Source organism: Vulpes vulpes, chromosome 2, assembly GCF_048418805.1.
Source record: "Vulpes vulpes isolate BD-2025 chromosome 2, VulVul3, whole genome shotgun sequence".
NCBI lineage: Eukaryota > Metazoa > Chordata > Mammalia > Carnivora > Canidae > Vulpes > Vulpes vulpes.
The window spans coordinates 14,637,713-14,659,496 of record NC_132781.1 but is presented as its reverse complement, the minus strand read 5'-3'; the positions used below and the strand labels follow the sequence as shown (position 1 = coordinate 14,659,496).

General features: G+C 45.4%; 1 protein-coding gene across 3 annotated transcripts in view; it reads right to left on the bottom strand.

The window, feature by feature from the left end:
* Nucleotides 1-21,784, bottom strand: part of ERN1 (endoplasmic reticulum to nucleus signaling 1) — a 77,760-nt gene that overhangs the window by 17,535 nt on the left and 38,441 nt on the right. For 2 of the 3 annotated variants that reach the window (XR_011999568.1, XM_072746832.1), the window contains exons 3-10: nucleotides 14,093-14,126; nucleotides 13,053-13,125; nucleotides 9,158-9,230; nucleotides 6,692-6,814; nucleotides 5,406-5,507; nucleotides 4,283-4,544; nucleotides 2,946-3,024; nucleotides 2,029-2,194 (exon numbers count right to left, since the gene is read on the bottom strand). Coding sequence is in view for 2 of the 3 variants with exons in the window: in XM_072746832.1 (XP_072602933.1) it covers nucleotides 2,029-2,194; nucleotides 2,946-3,024; nucleotides 4,283-4,544; nucleotides 5,406-5,507; nucleotides 6,692-6,814; nucleotides 9,158-9,230; nucleotides 13,053-13,125; nucleotides 14,093-14,126 (912 nt within the window). In the remaining variant the exon portion in view is untranslated. Of the gene's footprint in view, nucleotides 1-2,028; nucleotides 2,195-2,945; nucleotides 3,025-4,282; nucleotides 4,545-5,405; nucleotides 5,508-6,691; nucleotides 6,815-9,157; nucleotides 9,231-13,052; nucleotides 13,126-14,092; nucleotides 14,127-16,181; nucleotides 16,512-21,784 lie in introns of all 3 variants that reach the window. The other variant, XM_072746833.1, reaches the window with a different exon arrangement.

The following is a 21,784-nucleotide window of genomic DNA, read 5'->3' as shown; positions in this document are numbered from 1 at the left end:
GTTCTCAGGGTTTTGAGTCCTGCCTCCTCCGCAGGGACCTAGTAACAGACCACAATGGACATGATTAGCCTGGATCCTTCTTTCTTCCTGTACCTCTGCTCATAGACAGGGGTCTCCCATAGCTGGGCCTCTGGTACTATCATGCTGCACACTACTAAACCAACTGTTCTATAAGCATAATTACAAGATCCCAACACATTTTTGTACAAACAGTGGCCAGTCTTAATGATTTATCTATTCTATCATCATTGTATCCAGGCTCCTGAATCAGGATCTCTGGGGGTCACACATGTGTGTTTGAGGAAGCTCCCAGGGGAAGCCAAAGTCACCCCAGGTTAGGGCCACTGCTCTGGGGAAATCCAGAGACCACACCACTCAAGCTAAATGGACTCATTTTATTTTCAAGACCAATGTGGAAGTGGAGATATCCTTCATGTCTTCCACAAATACCAAATCAAAGAACACGGTTGGAAATAAAAGAGCAGCTCATTTTACCTGTGGCCCCGAGTCTATGCAAAGATTGTCAAGTAGTTCCCCGGCCTTATTTAAAGATGACTAGCTTTGGAGTTCCTCCAAAAGGCTTCAGAAGGTGGATGGTTCCCTAATGACTTCTTCATACTTTGTTGAGGTTCTCAGTTTTCTTACTTGGACAACCTTTCCATTTTAAAAGGATACCATTTTGCGACCTAGCCATGAAGACCTTTTTTTCCATATTTTTTATAGTCTTATGTACATACTTCCTTAGTTCCCAATAATTTTTTCACTTCCTAGCCATCTTTGTTGGTGCATAAAACCATGTGACCTTGTGCTTTTAACAGCCTCCATTCATCTGCTACTTTCCTCCTCACACTGGTCCACTCCTACATGCTCTTGAAACTAGTTCTGGACACAAAAAAGGGGGGAGGGTTAGAATTCATTTTGTTATCTCCTTTGTCCATTATTTGGTAGAAATAATAACCAGAAGAAAAATGGCTACAAGGAGTCACGAAGAACAAAGAACAAGACCTGGACAACCATAAAGGGACTGATCAGGACTCCAGTACACTCAGGTTCTTGTCTGCAATACCCCAATACGCCCTATGGGGCTAATGCTGAGGGCCTCCTGGGCCCACACTCTTCTTCCCAGTTGTTCCACATTCTCTCCCCTCCCCATGCCTCCAGTACTGCCCTCTCTGCCCTGTCCCCCTCAGCAGCTAGCACCCACTCACCTCCTGTCCCCCTCACAAGGCTGCAACCCCACATCTCACCACCTCTGAGGCTGGGTTGGGGGCAGCAGAACAGGGGGGATATGGGGCAAAAGGAGGGCAAATCAAATTCGAGAAAACTGCCCTGCTCTAATTCCTTGGGACACTTGCCAGAGACACAGCTCCTCTCCTGTGACTCTGCCTTCACTGGTCACACTCACTGTCTTTGAGTGTCATCTCAGCTTATCTCTGTAGCTGACAGGACCCCCATCCATTCCGAGGGCCACTGGCAAGGGCAGCAAAAACAGAAGAGAAAGGAAGAGGAGATCCCCCCTCCCATACACACACCGGGGACCTGTGCCATGGCTCCCTGACCCAAGACCAGTCTTCACCTCTTCACAGCCCTTTATCCCTCCTGGGTCTCCAACCCTCTCCTCTCCCCCAGGCCAACTCCCAGGGAATTCTTCTGTAGGAATTACTCCAGTTTCCTGTAAGTGGAATAACATGGGTGTCTACCTCACAAGGGGCCACTGACAGAAATGAGGCAATGGGTTCTACTCAGGCCTGGCACATAGCAGCCGGTCAGTGGGCCAGATAACTGCACAAAGGTTATGTCAGTCAGTAATTGGGTTTTGGAACATTAAATGATTTTTGAGAGCTGACTTGGTAACACAGCTACCCTGTTTATCTTCCTTGGGAGTAAAAATCCTTCCCAGGTCAGAAAGACTATCTTGGACCTGAGGGAGCACAAGGCCGAGTTGACCACGGTAACTAATAAGCCCTGGCCTTTGCCCACCAGGGGGCAGCACGCTGCAGCCTGAACCCAGGAGAAATGCACTCTTACCTATGAGAAGCCAGTAGTTCCTCAAGTAATTGAGCTTGTTCTTCCCTTTGAGCCCAGGGTCAAACTTTAGGTCGGTGCTGGGCGTGATCACACATTCTCCTTTATCTCCAATGGTGACCCCATCGGTCTGGGGGCCTTCCAGCAAAGGCAGAGTGCTGCCTCGGGGCTATGAAAAAAGAACTGGTGTGAGGTCTGGAGCAGCCCTCAGAAACAAGCACGCAAGGGAAGTGATTTCTGGTGCGGGGCTGGTCCAGGGCAAGACACAAAGGCCCTCAGAAGGCAGAAGCTCCTCCCTGAACACGTGACAATGTTGTGCTGACATCTTTATCGTGAACAGCTTCTTAAATTCTTGTATCTGGGAATTGGGAAGAACGTGTGTGGAAATCTCAGAGGCCACTGTGAGAAGTAGAGGTAAGTGAAGGAGCCCAGTCTATACGCTGACCCAGGTGGAACAATCTCCAGCCAGGAGCCCGGTGCTGACTCAGCACTTTAAAGAGGCTAGTGAGGTCTGAGGTGGCCTTGGGAGGTTACAAAAGGATGGATTTGAGCAGAGAAAAGGAAGGAAGGGAGAACATTTGAAGCATGAGGCATAGCCTGAACAAAGGTGAAGAAAGGCAAACAGGAATCTTCCGGAATCAGGGAGAAGATGGACTGTACAACTCCCATAGAGATCCGAGTAGTGTGGTAGAGGGCCTGGACTGAAGAGGGCATGAACACCAGCTTAGGCAGTTTAGACTTCACTATGAAAGCAAAGTGGAATGACCCTAGGCTTAGGAAGCTGCTCTTGTCATGCAACTTTCCTCAAGAAGTAGAATGTGGTATGGGCAGAAACTGTTTCTGAGGCTCTAAGACCTGTGAATGGAACAGGAGTGCTTGGGGAGGAGGCTGCACCTGTGAGCCCCCCATAGAAGACTTACCACCACGGCGACCCCCTCGTGAACCATGGAGGGGGAGGCATACAGGCTAGTAGAGTATTTCCCAACATACAGGGTGGGCCTAGGAGACAAGCAGAAACACGCATTCCGTTTAATTTCTGCATTCCACAAAAGGCACCTTTCTGAAGTATCCCAGCCCCAAATGCCATGCTAAGAATAACCAGATTAACCCCTAGCACCCCAAGCAGTGGGATGTGAAGGCAGGGCTACCATCCTGGGAAGCTGGGCTGCAGGCCCCAGCTGTCACTCACTGCCTACAGAGGTGTGCACAAGTCACCTAACTGCAAGCCTTGGTTTCCTCATCTGCAAAGGGCAGGGCTACACTAGAGCATCCCCATGACGGCCTGCAGAAAGAACTATGTGCCGTGATAACCTGGGAAGGACTGAATGCTTGCAACCCCTGCAAAGCTGCTAAGATGGCCCTGGCCACAACATGCTCTGACAACTGAGCTGCCATTCTGTCTCATGATTCTTAGGGAGTCTAGAGGCTCTACAGAAGCCCCAAGAAATAGTTAACTGCTCTCATGTGGAGGACCACAACAAAAGGATACACAAAAAGTTCCAAACTGGGTGAGACTTCTGTTTCCTCAGCTGGTGGTCTGTCCCTGCCAGGGGCATCAAGGTGGGTGGGTGGGGGAATGGGAGGGTTTGGGTTTGTCTGTGGGGTCAGTGTGAAAATGTGGGGGCTGTACCTCCAGACCCTTGTGATTACCGTCAAGAGCGGGTTTGGGATTGGTCATCCACTAAGTTCTTGAAACCTCTCTCACAGATACCTCATGCATGAAAGGTGTCGTACACCTTAGAGAGCACTGTCACAGTCTCATCTGCTCCCTCTGCAGTGCTGTAAAGTGGGAAACAGGGATTCAGCAAGGCCAACGGACCTAGTTATAGTTTGGCAACAGGTGGGGATGGCGAATACAAGCCTGCTGAGTCTCAGACAATACTTCTTTCCCTGATTTTGTAAATGAATATAACTTATAATAAAAATTTGGGAAATACAGAAAGTTAAAAAGTAAATCTATTGCTATACTCCCGCCAGATCTATCCAAATTATACTGTGGTTATGTATCGGCAGTCTCTTTCTTACCCCTGTCCATAATTTTACTTAATATTCAAGAATTCTGAAGTCAGGGGATGTCCCAGTTCTTATACGTATTGAGAGCTTTCTGACTGAGCCAGTCCTGGCCCTTCCTATACTTCATGGCTTCAAAGATGTGTGCCCTAAGCCCTAGAGTCCTGTGTACGGTATGCCACGCTGCAGCAGGACCAGAGTATTTGGGTCACAGCTGCCCTCTTCTGCCCTGGGTTCCTTGACTCACGTCAGCTTGCTCTTGGCCTCCGTCTCCTTGGGGAATGGGTACTTCCATTTGGTGATGCGGCCCACCTCCCCAGACATGAAGGTCAGATAGCGCAGGGTCTCCACGGCGACGTTGATGTGCATCACCTTCTTCAGACCCTCCCGCTGCCAGACATAGAAGGCCACCACAGGGGAAGCATAGTTTTGGATCCACAAGACATCACCAGATTCACTGTCCACCGTCACCACCAGCCCATCACCGTTGGACACAAAGTGGGACATCTCTGTACAGATCAAATAAACAAAGCATGCGGTCTCACCCCGTCTTGTGACCACATCCTCTCTCTCCTAGCAGGTTGCAATCACTCAGCTAGAAGTAACAAGGCTTCTGGAGTATTCTCAGATACTCCTGACAATTTCACTTGTTTCCAAAGAACCTGTGTAGGCTCTACAACATCAAGGCAGTGAGAGCTGCCTGCTTTATAAACACAAGATAGGGTTGCTCTGTGGAAGGCAATCTACTTGGTGAGATTCTTCAGCACTCTATGTGATTAGTAAGAGTCAATAGTAAGAAGGAAGAAAGTGCCAGTGGAGAGGACTAGGATTCTGATATTTTATAGCTATCATTTCAAACCAATTGATCCAGTTGAAAGTCAAAGTTGACCACTGACACTGCCCACGTCTGCCCACCGAAGAGACTTCTGTCCAACTTTCAGGTGTCATTGTTCAGACAGCAAAACTGGCTTTCAGTTTTCATTTGACTTGGGGGAATGTTTATGAGAGACGTGAACTAGGGGATGAGTCACATTTAAGGGGTGGGTTGTTCATGTCACAGATGATACTTAATTCTGCCTCCCATGGGCTTTTGGTACATCCCCCTGTGACACAAAGGGACTCAATAAGACACATCTGTCCTCCTCCCAGGCTAAACTCCCCACCCACTTTACTAAAGTTCCCCTCTACCCTTCCCACCCAGGTCCCTGCCTTCAATGCTGACTGTCCAAGTATGTACTACAAATCCTTAGAAAGCCCAGAAGCTGGTGGCCAGGAGTGTCTTAAAAGAAAATCCAGCATTTTGGAGTGATCACTTCCTCACAGGTCACAAATACCTAGCCACCCTGGTGGAGCTGCCCGGGAGCACTTACTGTAGTCCCCGTCGTCCTCAGGCAGCGAGGCTGCATAGTCGAAGTAGGTGGCATTCCACCGGAGCTCCCGGGTTTTGGTGTCGTACATGGTGATGGTGTACTCTGGAGAACACATACCAGCCTGTTACCTGGAGGGGCCACAGCACCTGCTGAGGTGGTGACCTTAACTACATTGCAACAAATCCCTTCTACATTGTGTGTAAAATGTCTAGGCCATCCATGTGGAAAGAGAAAGGCCACGTGGACCAGAACTAAAGTCCCAGACACAGGAGTGAAGCTGGCCGACAGCATGTGGAGCAAGGCCCAGCCACTCACACTGTGCCCTTGAACTCATGACTCACAGAATCAATATCACGGTGTTTATTTATTTATTTTATTGCACATCACTATTTTATTTTTTTGGTCACAGTTTCTTACAACCACCTATGTTATGGGGTGGTCTGCTGTGTAGCCATAAATAGCTGATATTAGAAATCAGTACCTAGAAATGGGATAAGGACACGACAAAAAACTGAAACATGTGGCACTGGCTGGGACAAGGTGGCGGGGGAGGGGCTGGCAGGTTGGTGTGGAGACCAAAGGAGCAGTAAGGAAACTGCTCCTGGAAGTTGAAGATGGGGTGGCCCAGGTTTATACAGTGGTGACACCATTAGTAAGACTACTGTTTGCAGTAACTTGGGAAAGCACAAGAAAGCACCTAAGGGACTTGCAGATCTGGCTGAGATCTCCAGGCAGAATGCAGAAAGCACCAAGGAGTCTCTCTTAACTGCATATGATATAATGCAAGACAGATACGCTGAAGAAGACACTGTTCAGTTTCCAAGCTGAATACAGAGAAAAATATGGAGGCACCAGGACCGGCACTCCAGCTGGGAAAGAGTCTCACTATAAAAAAAAATGGCCTCGGGATCAAGATTAAATCAAGGCAACAAGGTGCATACCTGGTGGAGAGAGACCCACTACCTAACGTCTTTAAAAATGGCACTGCTTATTCTGGGAACTGGAAAAGGTTTAAGTCTGGGAAATAGAGCCAAAGAGGCAGAAGAGGCAGTGGCTGCATCATGAAGGCTTTGCAGGCTGTGGTGTTTTGGGCTAATCCCTTAGGCAATGGGGAGCCATTGTGGGGTCTTCTAAAGGGGAATGACATGGTAAAAATCTGTGTTTGAAGGAGACAGCTCTGGCCATTTTCTAGAGAAGGAAGCCCGGAGGAAGAGATCCAGAAGGTGCTACTTCAGGTCTTTTTTGGGAAATAGGCAGGTTGAACACAACAGAAGCTTCCTTCTTACCTGTTCGCCCAAGATACAGTAGAGAGGTAGATGGGCAGAGACTGTCTGCAAAGGCCGATGACAAAGTCTGCTGCTTCTCCCCGGTCAGAAGGTCAATAACATACCAAATGTCCTGCTTTTTACCTGAAAGGTCACAAGGACACACTGGTTTACACTCACCCCATATGGGGGGAAAAAAGTATCTCTACCAAACTAGCAGGCCAAGATATTTTCTGTGCTGGGAGGCCTGGAGTCCTCCTGATGTTGAAGACATTTCTATGATGCTCTGAGGGTGACAAGGTGAATGCTACTGTGGAGATAATAAAACTTCTTGGGCTGCTGGGTCTTATAATAACTTAATAACCTAATGATGGTTTAAAAATGTCTTCAAGCATAATAACCTAATAAAACTCAGATTTCACTGCTTTGATTAATGACCTTAAATATGAAGACCTGGCCTCTGAAGGGTAATCCTTTTCCCACAGACCAGGATCTATATAAATATGGAAATGCACCCAGGGGTTCATCTCTCTGGTAACCATCATTCATAGATCTCCACACCCCTACTAATGAGCCCACATGTAAAGAGGATCTATAGTTACTGTTTGTAACTCTGACTGGTTGGTATCTGGGACTGAGTAGCAAAGTTGGTTGCAATCTGGTGCTAATGAGGCCAAACTTATCTCAGTCCCTGACCCCAGTCAGTAAGTTATTCCCTGGCCACACACTACACCCCTTTATCTCAGTCAGCTAGATTAAAAGGTATGAACAGGTGGACAGCATAGTCAAACAACATTACTGGGAAAACTTAAAGCATGTGCATCTACAGTACATACACCAGAGCAACTGGCTAATGATGGGTCAGCAGCATGGGCCTCCCACCTGAAAGTCAACACATTCACCATAAGGTATGTATGTCTGTTTTGTAAGGCAACACGTCTGGTCACTTGTATCTTCCTAACTTATTGGCCAAGAGTCCCTATGTCAAGGGACTCTTGGAAGCAGAGTACAGAGATGTTGGGAAGATCACAGCGCATCAGAATTTCCAGAGCTACACTTAGTTCTAACAGATATAACATATATGCCTAGTCTATATATGTGAAACTTGTCCGTGGATGACAACTTTCTGTTCTCAATGACAAAATCTTAATATGAAAAAGATCTGCAGAAAGAGTGAAAATATCACCAAATAGCTCTGTCCATGATCCCTTTCCATATGATATGACACCCTTCTGGTTACTTCGAGGGCTACTATAGTCTGAATAATTCGGCTACCTCTTAAAGGATGGACTGGGCAATTGCCAGTTTTAAATATGTTTAATGAACTCACTTAAGAGGTCACCACACAAAGATGATAAAAAACACACTATCCTAAATGCATCGTAAGTGATGAACCTCTGGCAAAAGCTAAAAGCCCAGACAGACAACAGTGACACAGACAGTCGGAAGATGGCCAGGAGTGGGGAGCCTGGGCAGCTCAGCTGGTTAAGTATCTGCCTTCAGGTCAGGTCATGATCCCAGGGTCCTGGAGTTGAGCCTACATTGGGCTCCCTGCTTAGTGGAGAATCTGCTTCTCCCTCTGCCCCACTCTGCACTTGTGCTCTCCCTCTCTCAAATAAATAAATAAAATCTTAAAAAAAAAAAAAAAAAAAGTCAGGTAGGCCTGGAGCATGGCCCAAGGGAGAGAGAGAAAAAGCCTGTATTGATCACTTCCTTTGAATCCTGAGGCTTCCTCATCCGGAAGGTGTGGAAGAAAGCAATAGCTTCTGTGTCCCAGGCAAAAACTTAAAATCCAGCCTGCACTTGAGGCCCAAAAATACATATAAAGCTCCCGAGGCATGAATAGGCAATAACCACTTTCAGTTCCTCAGAAGGAAAGCTGCTATGTAAATACAGGATATTATTACTACTATGATTTCAAGATAAACACAGCTCTCCTTTGTATTACAAATGCATTTTTATTGACATTTTGGCAGCAAGCACAGCAAAAGAAAAGCAGGTGATCTGATGCTTTCAAAGAGGTGACCCCATAGGTATGAAGGTGGCTTATCTAGCCAAGCTGTTAAGTGCTGTTTTATCCAATATTCTGATAGCAGGAAATACTATGAAAGTCCTATAATTAATAGGCAGAACCTGGCTTCCCTTTCTTGGCTCAGACTATTGTGTTCACTTTAAATTTCATCCAACTGCTTCTGGGTATGTTGCAATCTTTAAATCACAGGGGTAAGTCAACACAGCAACTAAAAGCTTGTTAAATGAGTAACCATATTAATGGTGTCAGGTCTGCTCCCAAGGGGGGCGGGGGGCTTTCTTAATTGGTCAGCTGATCCTGGCGTGAAGAAGCATAATCAAGGCAAGAAAGACCTTTCTCAGAAGGGTTGGTGGGGAGTCACTGCACACCTCTCTCTCCGACGTGCCACTTTCCCAGATTCTGGGACTCCTTTCCAAACAGATCAAAGTTTCAGTGTTGAAAACAGGAACTCTTACCCATGTAGAGAATTCCATCTGAACTTCGGCATGGGGATGCCTGTACCAATTCTGGGATGGTAAAAGGAAGTTTCTTTACAAAAAAAAAAAAAAAAAAGAGGCAAAGGAAAAAATAAGTTAACCAAGTCTTGTGCAATTATTATAATTTTACTGCACAATCTGTTTCTGTTACCCAATTCTGCTAAAAAGAGAGAAGCAGTGTTGATGGCTGATGGGAGCTTTCCCAACTGGAAACCCAGGAGAAGGGATGCCCCAGGCTTCCATATCCACTTTGATCAAGCCTCCAGCTCTCAGCTCCCTGTCAGGAGCTCCTTAAAGTATCTTGTCCAGAGCACTTCTGGGGAAGACACAAACCTTTTCTGAAAAGACTTATACAAATATGGAGAAGTTACACAATCTTTGAAATTGGGAGGGGGATGGGGCAGAAAGAATTCTGTCTTGGAAAACTGAGCCAGAGCCAGCTAGGCTGAGTGGAATGACGTACTTTTCAGAGTGTAGGTGAGCCGTAAGATTAATTCTGAAGAGAAACAACCTCAGTACCCAGCTGAAGCTTTAAGGGAAAGAAGTCAGCATTATGCAGGTGACCTAGGAGTTCAAGGTGGAGCAAGTCGTTTTAATGTTTCCTTAATTAAACAATGCTCCACTGGAAAAACAAGGAAATTAAGCCTTTTGGTATTAAAAAGAAATTATGGTAGATGCCAGGAAAAAGAAACTCAAACTCAACCACATGTTTCAACTGCATTTCATCATAAAACTGATTCTTCTGAGTCTACAGCTGACATCTGATAAGTTCCTTTGGTTAATGTTCGTTTCGGTATACTTTATTTTTGGAACATTCTGTGTTCTTGAAACTATTCTGTAGATACCTGCTTCTGCTATACGGTCATCTTTTTCTCCAAAAAAAGAGTTCTCTCTAGCTTTAATAAACAGAACTTTACATAATCAATCATTTCGATTTTCCGATTATCCCAACATTTAAACTAGGCCTTCAAAAAAGGAAAAATGCCACAGAGAGGCTGTCATGACTGACTGGGTTTGTGCCAGATGCTCTGGAGAATCAGAAAGTAGTTGCCAGGCTTCTAGTCTGGAGTCCTACAGTGTTTGCTGAGCATTTCTACAGGTCTACCTGTTCAAGGCCCAACCTGGGAGACACCTGGTTCCTGGAACTGTTAACCTACAACAGGAAAATGTGAGGCGAAGTGGAGTGGTCAGAGCATTTTGGAAGTTCAAGCTCAAGTCTCAAGTTCCAACAATTGACGCTTTGGCCTTGGGCACATTCCTTCACCTCTACGGGCACTGTTTCCACGCCTCCTACATGGGTTACCATCTCTATTCCAGAAGGCTCCTGAAACATGAGACAACTTCCACAAATCGCTCCACATGGTGTTCAGCAAACAGAGTGTTTCAGAAATAGGTTCTGGGAATGTGAAGGGAACTGCTGATGATGAAACACACACACCTCTACACAAGGCTTGCTTTCCTCCCATCTGTTCTGGTCATGGGCATTCAGAAGATTATGTTAAAATATCCCAATTAGAGCTCACTGCCACTTACAGTCTAGACCACTGGTTCTCAATGGAGGCTGCACATTACAATCACTTGGAAGCTTTTTTTTTTTTTAAACTCTCTATTGAAGCAGAACATACAAACAGCACACGTGAGTATACAGCTCAGCTTACTTCAACTGTACAAAGCATCCATATGAAGCAGCAGGATTTTTCCAGCACTTCGAAAACCCTCTTCTTGCCTTCTCTTCCAATCATAACTTTCCAGGGTAATCATTATCCTAACTTCAAGACAGCATAGACTTGTTTTTCCTGTCTTTGAACTTTATATAAATGAATCATTCAGTGTGCAGCCTTTCTTGTTTGTCATCTTCGGTCCAACCTTAGTTTAGTAAGATTCATCCATGCTGCTGTGCAGAGTTGCAGACTGTAGGCTCTCACTGGTGTAGACTATTAAATTATATCGCTATTCCATAGTTTCTCTATCCTGTCCACTATTGATGCTTTCCTTATCCTGTTTACTACTGATGCTGTCTGGGTTGTTTTCACTTCTTGATTATTTTCAGTAATGTTGCAGTACGTTTGGGTAGCTGTCTTTAGTGAACACACATGGGCATTTCTGCTGGGTACCTAATAAGCTGGGAAGGATTACTGGGTCCTAGGGCTTTACAGATTCTGCCAACCAGTTTCCAAACTGGATATACCAAGTAGCACTTCCACCAGCAGTGTCCAGGAGTTCTGATGGCTCCGCTCCCCCCCAACATCTGTTTGTCTACTTTCCTCGTTCTAGCCACTCTAGTATTAGTAGGGCATTGTGATTTTATTTATTTATTTTTAAATTTATGATTTTATTTATTTATTCATGAGAAACACAGAGAGAAAGGCAGAGACATAGGCAGAGGGAGAAGCAGGCTCCATGCAGGGAGCCCCACGTGGGACTCGACCTTGGGTCTCCAGGATCACGCCCTGGGCCGAAGGCGGCACTAAACCACTGAGCCACCCAGGTGTCCCAAGACATTGTGATTTTAACTTGCATTTCCCTAATGACTAATGAAGCTGAGTATTCTTTTCATATGTTTATTGACCATTTGGATATCCTCTTCTATTTCTCTACTGGGTTCTCCTTTTTTTAAAAGTAATCCATAGGAGTTTGGGGTGCCTAGGTGACTCAGTCAGTTAAGCATCTGCCTTTGGCTCAGGTTATGATACCAGGGTCCTGGGATGGAGCCCTGCATGGGTTCGCTGCTCAGCAAGGAGTCTGCTTGTTCCTCTCCTTCTGTCCCTCCCCTCTGCTTGTGTTCTCTCACTTTCTCTCTCAAATATAATCTTTAAAAAATAATAATAATCCATAGGAGTTCTTTACATATTCTGAATATGAATCCTTTGTTGGAGTCATATATGTATTGCCAGTTCAGTGTATTCCAAATACATCCTGCCTTTCTTAATGATGTCTCTTAATGAAGAAAAACTCTTAATTTTAATATAATCCAATATATCAATTTTTTCCTTTATAGTTAGTGTGGGGTATTTCTGTTTTGTTTATCTTATCCTATCACTTCGGTGGCTCAGTTGGTTAAGTGCTGAACTCTTGATCTTGGCTCAGGTCTTGATCTCATAGTTGTGAGTTTAAACCCTGCACTGGGCTCCATGTTGAGTGTGGAGAGGGAAGGAAGGAAGGGAGAGAGGAAGGGAGAGAGGAAGGAAGGGGGGAAGGAGGGAGGGAAGGAAGAAAGAAAGGAAGAAGGAAGGAAGGAAAAGAATCTTTTCTTACTCTAAGGTTGTGAAGTTATTCTGCTACTTTTTTTCCTTAAAGTTTGGTTTCATATTTCGTACTTAGATATGTAATCTCTCTGAAACTGAGGTGTGTGTGTCTGGTGAGGGTAAGAGTTAAGATACTTTTTTATGGACATCCCAGTTGACTCATGCCATATATTGAAAGACCACCCTTCCCCACTGCACACTGCAGCATCGCCTTTGTCATAAATCAGGTGATCATCCATGTGGGTGTGTTTCTAAATTCTCTTGTCCAGGGAGCTTTTAAAAATTGCTGATGACCTTGATCAATTAAATGGAAACTTCTAGGATTGGGATCCAGACTCAGTAGTTTGTTGTTGTTATTGTTGTTTTAAGAATTCTCCAGGTTATTACAATGTATAGCTAAGGCTGAGAACCACTGGGGAATTTGCTGGGGTGAATGGGGGTGGGGAATGCTTCAAACTACCCCCAATTTAAGAATCACTAGTTAGATCAAGTCCTGCTGCTAAAGGGAGTATTATACCTCTCTAGTGTATAGTAATTTTTTTTAAACTCTCAGGTGATCTCAATGTGCAACAGTTGAGGACCACTGGTCTGGAACCTCTGAAGTACACAAAGAATCAAAATATACTCACTGTCAGGCCTTCGTTATTCTTGCCCCCAAGTGTATACAGACTGCCATCGTTGGGATCCGGGAGGAAAGCAGGCCTAGAGATTGAGCAGTAAGTATCAGTGATAAGTTATAGCCCAGGGCACAGAACAAAATATCAAAGCCATGCAAAGTTATGATTGGGGTGAGGGAGGCATGCGTGTGTATAAGACAATTCCACCCACTGCTCTTTCACTTTTAGCTACAAATAAAATATCCCTATGGTGATAGGCTATATTTGAGCAGAAAAAAACAACCTGTAAGAAAAAAAGTAAAAAACCATAGAAGAGTAAGTCATCATTTGGTCAAGTACTCTGGATGATAATAAATAAGTGAAAAGGACCCAGGTAAGTCTGCTTTTCAGTTTCTAAGTCAATTGTGTATAGAACTTCAACAATTAATATTTAATAGCATGGAACAGTACATAAATGGTAGGACAAATCTACCTTCAGTCTTCAACAAACATGTATTTTTAAACTGGAGGCAATAAAAGCAGACTGAAAGTTTGACCTCAGAACTTGCCAAGGAGATATGGTGGTCTTTAACACATGGCTTCCCATAAAGCAGATACGAGGTGATCTTTGATAAGGTTAATGTGGTGGAGTCTGAATTAGGACTAGGCACTCAAAAACCCTTTGTTCAATCTTTTCTGTACTTAGGATGTCCCATCATTTGAGCTCTTATAGGGGCTATAACATACACTCTAGCAGCAGGTTACGCTCATGTTTCCTCTTCATGGTATGACACAATGAAAAGGGAGAGATTTAAACCCTTGGTAAGACTTTGGCAGTTTGGTAGGACTTAAACCCAACTGGAGTTTCATCTCAAGTAGGCCTTTTAATATCACTGCCTCCCTTCCCTGGGGAACTGACTGCCCGACACAGGTCATAGCACCTGTAAGGCTTCACATCTTCGTCATTCTCATTATACCTTAGGTGTACGTATATATGTGCTCCCAGCAGCTAGTTTCTTAAATACCATTAAGAAAATGAATTAAAGGAAGGTATCGAAGCAAATCAGACTTACTCTTCCACATGTGTTGGAACCTGCAGAACAGGATCTGTGCAAAAGAACAAATGCAACATCAGACAGACTCTAAAATACCAGGATTCCAAGAAGGCCCCCAAGACAGATTCACAAGTGGTACCAATAACTTAAATTTCCCTTAAACTTACCAGATAAAGTATGTGAAGGGACTTTAGAAAACACATACCCAAAGACACAGATTGTCACTAAGATGGGATAGAGAATATAGCACAAAGGAACTGATGTCAAGAAATGTGCACATAGGGGCACCTGGTGGCTCAATCGGTTGAGCATCTGACTCTTGATTTCTGCTCATGTCATGATCAGAGGGTCATGAGATCAAGCCCTGAGTCAGGCTCCGTGCTCAGCAGGGAGTCTGCTTGAGTATTCTTTCTCTCCCTCTGCCCCTCCCCCCTGCCTCTCAAATAAATAAATAGACAAATAGTTTAAAAAAAAAAAAAAAAGAAAAGAAAGAAAGCAAGCACACATAACTTGGGGGATGGACATGAAGGAAGAATGAGTCTCAAAGCATAGTGGACAATGAGTCACAGTGTCACTATCTGACACATCAATGGCTTTTACAACCTAAACCGCCACCTTGTCACAGATACCTGGAGTGGCATTAGAAACTCCCATTAGGAAAAACAAAACTGTGGCTTAAGAACAAATCTTCCGGTTGATGAGAATTTGGTTGGTGGTAAATGGATACATCCCACCAGGGCAGCAAGATGGCAAACTTGGAGCCCCCAAGTGCTTATTCCCCCTCGATTTCCTTTCATCCATCAATTCCATTTCTATAAAATCTAGTTTAAAAGCAATATAGGGGCAGCTTGGGTGGCTCAGTGGTTTAGCGCCGCCTTCAGCCCAGGGTGTGATCCTGGAGTCCTGGGACTGAGTCCCGCGTCGGGCTCCCTGCATGGAGCCTGCTTCTCCCTTTGTGTGTGTCTGTCTCTGTGTCTCTCATGAATAAATAAAATTTTTTAAAAAAGCAATATAAAATATAGAAAATGCTTTGTGTTCAAAGACACTCACAGTAGCATTACCAATGACTTACCTACTCAACGATAAGGTTAAATTAGGGAATGTTTGCTCGGCAGAAAATTAAGGCTTCTAAAAGGGCTTACACAATTTAAAAATGTACAAATCTTTATATTCTGATATTCAGGGGAAAAGATAACATGATACAGAATATTAGTGCAGCTGAGGAGAAAATCTTCAATGCACATAGACAAAAACGATGGAAGGGAAAAAAAAAAAAAAGCCAATTGTAAGATATTTGTGTTGGAAATGTGACTCCTCTACCTCATCTGTATTTCCCCAAATTCATCTAAGAACAGGAGTTACTTTTTAAACTGGGGAAAAAAGTGTTTTCTCAAAGTCACTTTTATACTTGCAGTAGTCAAGAATGGCAGAATTTCTCCCTCCCCAGATTCTCCCAGGCACGGAGCAAGAGGATGCTCCTAGCTCCTTGGGCTCGGTGGTGGTGGTGGCCTGAGAGCACATGGACATGACACAGAGCGAACATCCACAGTCATGAGGGATTCCCGGTGACCCAAGCCCTGCGGGCCACACAGCGACACCGCCTGCAAGTTCAAAGCTGGGGGTGAGGACGGCAGACACCGTCCCAGGATTCCAGATGCCCAGCTGCAGGCTCCGCGGGCCGTGCGCGACGTGACAGATGCTCCCCAGTCACCTGGGATTCTCAGATGCAGAGAACCCTTTCAGGCCTTATCATGTGTTGACTTTGCTCTACAAGCCCGGCTCCTACCCGAAAGAATGCACAGTGTTCACGGGGACAGGGGTACACACAGCACGTGTGGCCTGTGGGCGGCCCACAAACAATGCATTAAACCAAAAACATGTAAGGAAACAGGAGGAACTGTCAGTTGGGAAGCCCGCGTTTCTCGTTCCCATTAACCCCCTCCCGGTACTCTCCCAGGAGGCTGATGCAAGAGACGGGGAACCGGGGCAGCGGCGTTCACCTCCGAAAGGGGCGAGGCGCCCTGATGACCCCGCTCCCACGCCCTGATGACAGCCCCCACCGGCGGCGGCGGGGAGAGCGAGCGCGCCGACCTGCGAGGACACGCACCCAGAGGGCAGCGTTTTTGGTTCCCTTCGGGGGCTTCACGGCATCACAGACAAACACAGCGGGAGCGGAGCCTGCTGGATTCCAGAACGTCACCCGAAACCAGACGCGGGGCCTGGCAGGATCTGGAGTCCCCGTCACAGGCTTGTCTTCAGGTGCAGACTTCCCTGGTTCTCTAGGGCTCGTCCACTGTCGCCTGACACGGAGGCCTGAAGTCCCAAGATGTGTCCCGCACCTGACGGGTTCCAGTGAAGACACAGGCCACTGGCAGGAGCCAGGGAGGGACCCGAGGGACAGCTATGCGTGCTCTCGTCCACTCAGGAAAATTAGGTCCTGGGAGGAACACGCGCAGAGTAAGCCATGCAATGGCACCGCCATTCAAGTCAGCTCCGGCAGGGCAGCAAAGTCCTCTTGGCTGCTGAGGGGGAGCAGTGACTATACCCTAGGTATGGGGTAGATATACTTCTTTTTTTCTTAAAGAATCATTTGAGGGCAGCCCCGGTGGCGCAGTGGTTTAGCGCCGTGTGCAGCCCAGGGCATGATCCTGGAGACCCTGGATCGAGTCCCACATCAGGCTCCCTGCATGGAGCCTGCTTCTCCCTCTGCCTGTGTCTCTGCCTCTCTATCTCTCTGTGACTATCGTAAATAAATAAAAATTAAAAAAATAAATAAATAAAATACTACAGAAAAAAGGTGCGCCTGGGTGGCTCAGTAGGTTAAGCGTCCAACTTTTTTTTTTTTTTTTTAAGATTTTATTTATTTATTCATGGGACATACAGAGAGAAAGAGAGAGAGAGAGGCAGAGACACAGGCAGAGGAAGAAGCAGGCTCCGTGCAGGGAGCCCGACATGGGACTCGATCCCAGGTCTCCAAGATCACGCCCTGGGTCGAAGGCAGCGCTAAACCACTAGGCCACCAGGGCTGCCCAAGCATCCAACTTTTGATTTCCGCTCAGGTCATGATCTCAGGGTCCGAAATCGAGCCCCATGCTCAGTGGGGAGTCTGCTTCTCCCTCTCCCTCTGCACCCCCCCCACTTGCTTGCACACTCTCTCAAATAAGTAAAAAAATCTTTAAAATACTACAGAATAGGGCAGCCCCAGTGGCGCAGCGGTTTGGCGCCGCCTGTGGCCTGGGGTGTGATCCTGGAGACCTGGGATCGAGTCCCACATCGGGCTCCCTGCGTGGAGCCTGCTTCTCCCTCTGTCTGTGTCTCTGCCCCCCTCTCTCTGTGTCTATGAATAAAAAAGTAAAAAAAAAAAAAAAAATACTACAGAATAAAGAACCATATGCAAGGGGAGATAAAAAATGCCAGCCTATTGGTAACTGGTAAAGAGAAACATGGCAACACTGGGGAGTTATTTTGCTATTCCTTCTACATATGCTTGAAATTTTCCATAACATAAAAGGATAAAAATATTTGGGAAGTCAGCGAAATAAAAGTAAACACCATCATGTGAAAATGTGCAATGAAAGTCCAATGTGAAAAAGTGGTTGTTTTTATTTAATAATGAAAGCTGGTATCAGGTAAGATTCTTGCAAAAAAAAAAAAAAAAAAAGATCCAGCTATGTGAAAAGCAACCTGGCCTAACTAGAAAGCTATAAACAAACACAGCTACAAAATAAGCCACTGTATCTATACAGAGACTGATAAGGACAAAAGCCATCCCACAAAGCTGTTTTACTTTCAGAAGGGAGAAAGGGTGTGTGTGTGGGGGGGAGGGTGGTGGTTACTTTGCAAGTATGAAAACAAGTGTTAATCAAGGTAAAGGTAAGGCTATCGCAGGAGGAACTGACAGGCAGAAACAAATCTGCTCACTGCTCCCCAGGAAACAGCCACCGGACTGGACCCGATTCCCCCAGTGGGTCCAGCTTGGGCTTAAAATGGCACAACCCTTACAACCCGGAGACCTGGATGAGGTTGTGTGACAGCTCATTGATACTGCTGTGCTATTTGAATCCTCCTTTTTAACTGGGGACAGAAATGGCTCAAAACAAATATTCATACCCTTCCTTTGCCCAAATTCACAAGGGTGAAAATAAACATTTTTATCTCCAAAAGAAGTGAATTTTCATCTTTCTGTGAATACCTTTTTCACCTTTATTCTCCATTCAATCCTTTCTGGACCTCAGGCCCTCTCCCTCTGTACTGGATCACATGCATACTCTCAACTTTGCTGTGCTACAGGTCTCTGTGGCTCCATCCGCAGCACCAATAGCCCTACTCTTTCTGCTAGTTCCCAACCATTCGGGTGATCCCATGTGCCTGCTGCCCTGATCACACACCAGCAGGCAGCCCCTCCACAGTCACTTCTGGTTCTGTGGCTCGTCCCAAGTCTCTCACCTCTGTGGCCCTGCATGCGTGATTTCTGTCCCCCTTCTGTCTTAGCTCTTCCCCTATCTACTCCAACAGGAAGGCGCATTTCCAGGTTCTCCCTCCAGTTATCTCAGAGAGCACACTCATCCCTGAAATTTCAACCATAACCACAATGGAAGATTTCAGGTCGCCATCATCTTCTGAGCTCTTCTTTCTGTATCAACTGGACCTTTCCACTATTTCCTACCAGCACCTCAGCCACCACCTGCCCAAAGTCATGCCCTTCATCTTTTAACTCAGACCCACTTCTACTCTTGACCATGCTATTTTGTTAACAGTACCACTATACTTTTAGAGGACAAACAGGCTCCAAATGACACTGGTGATACTCGTTTCTCTCCAATACATCTCACCAGCTGCCAAACTCTAGAGTCTAATCATTTGTTTCCTATGTCCAGTATCCCTCCATCATCAGAGCACCTTTTTTTTTTTTTTTTTTTTTTTTTTAGAGCACCTCTTCTCCTGGTTTCTATGGCCTTTGGAATCAGATGAGTCTATGTTTAAATCCTAACTGCCAACTACCAGCTGAGTGACCTCAGCAAAATTACCTAATCTCTCTGGGCCCAAATTTCCTCAACAATAAAGAGAAAAAATAACACCACCAACCTCATGAGGCATCTCTGTGGATTGAATAAGAACTGTTTGTCAAGACTTAAAAAGTCTGTGCCTTAACACAGAGAATGGTGATCCTTTTAAGGACAGAAGTCAGATTATTCTTCTCTACTGCTCAGAATCTTTTGGTGGTTCCTATCTCAATAGTAAAGATTGTCACACTGTAGCCTGCAAATCCCACACAATCCCACCCTCTAAGGCTCTCCCGCTATTTCCTTCTTTGCTTATTCCAGCCAAGCTGGCCTCTTCATATTCCTCAAATACTGTCTAGTGTGCCCCTGCCTCAGAACCTTTGCATTTGCTAGCCCCCTGCCTACATCTTTGACCAAATATCACCATCTCAGAGAGCTCTTTCATGAATACCTCCTACCTTGCCACCCCTCCTCCCTACTTGATTTTTCTCCATGACACTTATCACGTCTAAAGTACAGTATATTTTACTTACTTTTAAAAAACGTTGACTCTAGCCACTGTTAATTACGTAAAGACTGGGATTTATCTTTTGTTGTCTGCCATGTTTCTAACACCTCAAACAGTGCCTGGCACAGAGGAGTGTTCAACATATTGACTGAATGGAGCAACTGATTCATGTTAGTTTCCTTCCTACTTCTATTCCTGCCCAGCCTGGGCATCCATCATTAATTACTTTTAATACTCCAGCAACTATGCTCTATCACCCCTCAACCCAAAATCTAATTAGCAATCCCCTTTCCTCCACCCAGGCTCTGAGCGCTGCTGAAGAAAACACTAAATCACTCTTGGAGAAACCATTCAACATCTATGGCCGGCTGGACCCCCGTGTCATAGGAGATACACTTACCTGCTTCCTGGTTGGCCTCTGTTCCCTGTCCCTCACAGCTGTTATTTCAAACCTTCTCTCCTTGACTCAAGCCTCCTCTCCACACCTGATTCTGCTTTCTGGGGCACAGATGGAGTAAAAGGGGGCAGAGTGAGCTCTCCCAATCTTCCTACTCTTCTCAAGTTTACCCAATTCTCTATAAAAGGACAACATGTTCACCCTCGTATTCATAGATACTGCACAGCTCCCAGGTGGTACCATGTCTCCAAGGATCTTCTGGTCCTCCTCTGGCTGCCTCACTCCTTCTCCTCAGCCCACAAACATACCCAACCTCTGAGTTCTCCTTCACTCTTTGGCACAGGCTTTCCTCTCTCTCCTAATGCAGCATTTAAGTGTACAATTTGAGGACTCTTGAGAAACCTACACATCCATGTAACCACCCTCACACCATAGAACGTTACCATCACCCCAAAGCATTTTCTCACACACCTTTGGATTCAATATCTCCAACTCCCACCCCATTGAGTCACTGATGGATTTGTTGTGTTTGTTCTAAAGTTGCACAAATACATTTGTCTATTAGGTTCTCTTGTGGGCCTGGCTTCCTTCTCTCTGCTTCATGTTTCTGGAACTCATCTACATCGTTGCATGTATCACAGTTTGTTCTTTTACACTGGTTAAGTAGTTCCACTTTATGGATATGCCACAATTTCTTTAACTGCTGAGGGATACTGGGTTATTCAAGTTTGGGGCTAGAAAAATGTGATTAAAGCAGTTATGAACATTTTTGAGTTTTTGTAGGATCCTAGGTTTTCATTTCTGTTGGGAAAATACCTGGAACATGGAACCATACTGTTTACAACTGATTTGACATGGAGCCACCGAACAGCTCTTGCAAGTGGTTGTGCTATTCAGGTTCCTGCCAGTAATGTGTAAGTGTCCGTACACTTTTTTAAATGTTGGTTCCCAGGTCCTTTCCCCAGGAAGCAGATTCTGTCGATAAGGCCGGGGAATTAGTGTCTTTAACTAGGAAACCATTGCTCTGGATCCTGTTTCACCTTCTTGCCTTCTGTGCCCTTCTCAACAGCCTGCTCTCTGGCCTCTACCCTCAGAGTAAGACCAAAACTTCCCCTGTCAAGTTCCAGTGACCAAATCTAACAAACACTTGCAAATCCTTCCTATTAGGTGTCCACATGGCAGTTTATGACGTTCTCCCATGGAGTCCAAGACTCAGTCCCACTTCCAGTTGCTTATGGGGTAGCTCAACCCCTGATGTCATACCCCCCCAGAACTGGTTCTTCTTTTACATTCCCAGATTGGCTGTCCCCACTAGCACCTAGTCATATACTCTGGAAACTCAGAGCTGTCCTTGACTCTCCCCTTAATTTTAACCCACTCCCACTCAATTAGGTACTGAGTTATGTAAGATTCAACTCAGTAAACATTTCTCAAAATCTGTGTCCTCCTTTACTACTGCCAAATTTAGACAGCCACCATTTTTCACTGGGCCTACCCAGCAGTCTCCTAACCAGCTCCTCATCTGGGATCTTTGCCTTTCAGATATGCATTCTACCTACTGTCTGCAAGGACCTGACAAAGGCAAATCTGTTCATGTCTTTCCTCCACGTAAAACCCTACAATGGCTCCCCCACTCTGCCTACTGAATACTTTCCATCTCTGTGGCTCAAGTCAAAGGATCCCAAACTTTCCTGGTTCACACCAGCCTTCATGTCTCAGTAATTTCTTCATAGGGCCCTAGGCCAAGAGAAATATCTAACAGTTCCATTTATTAAACAGTTCTACACAACCTAAGTATTTAA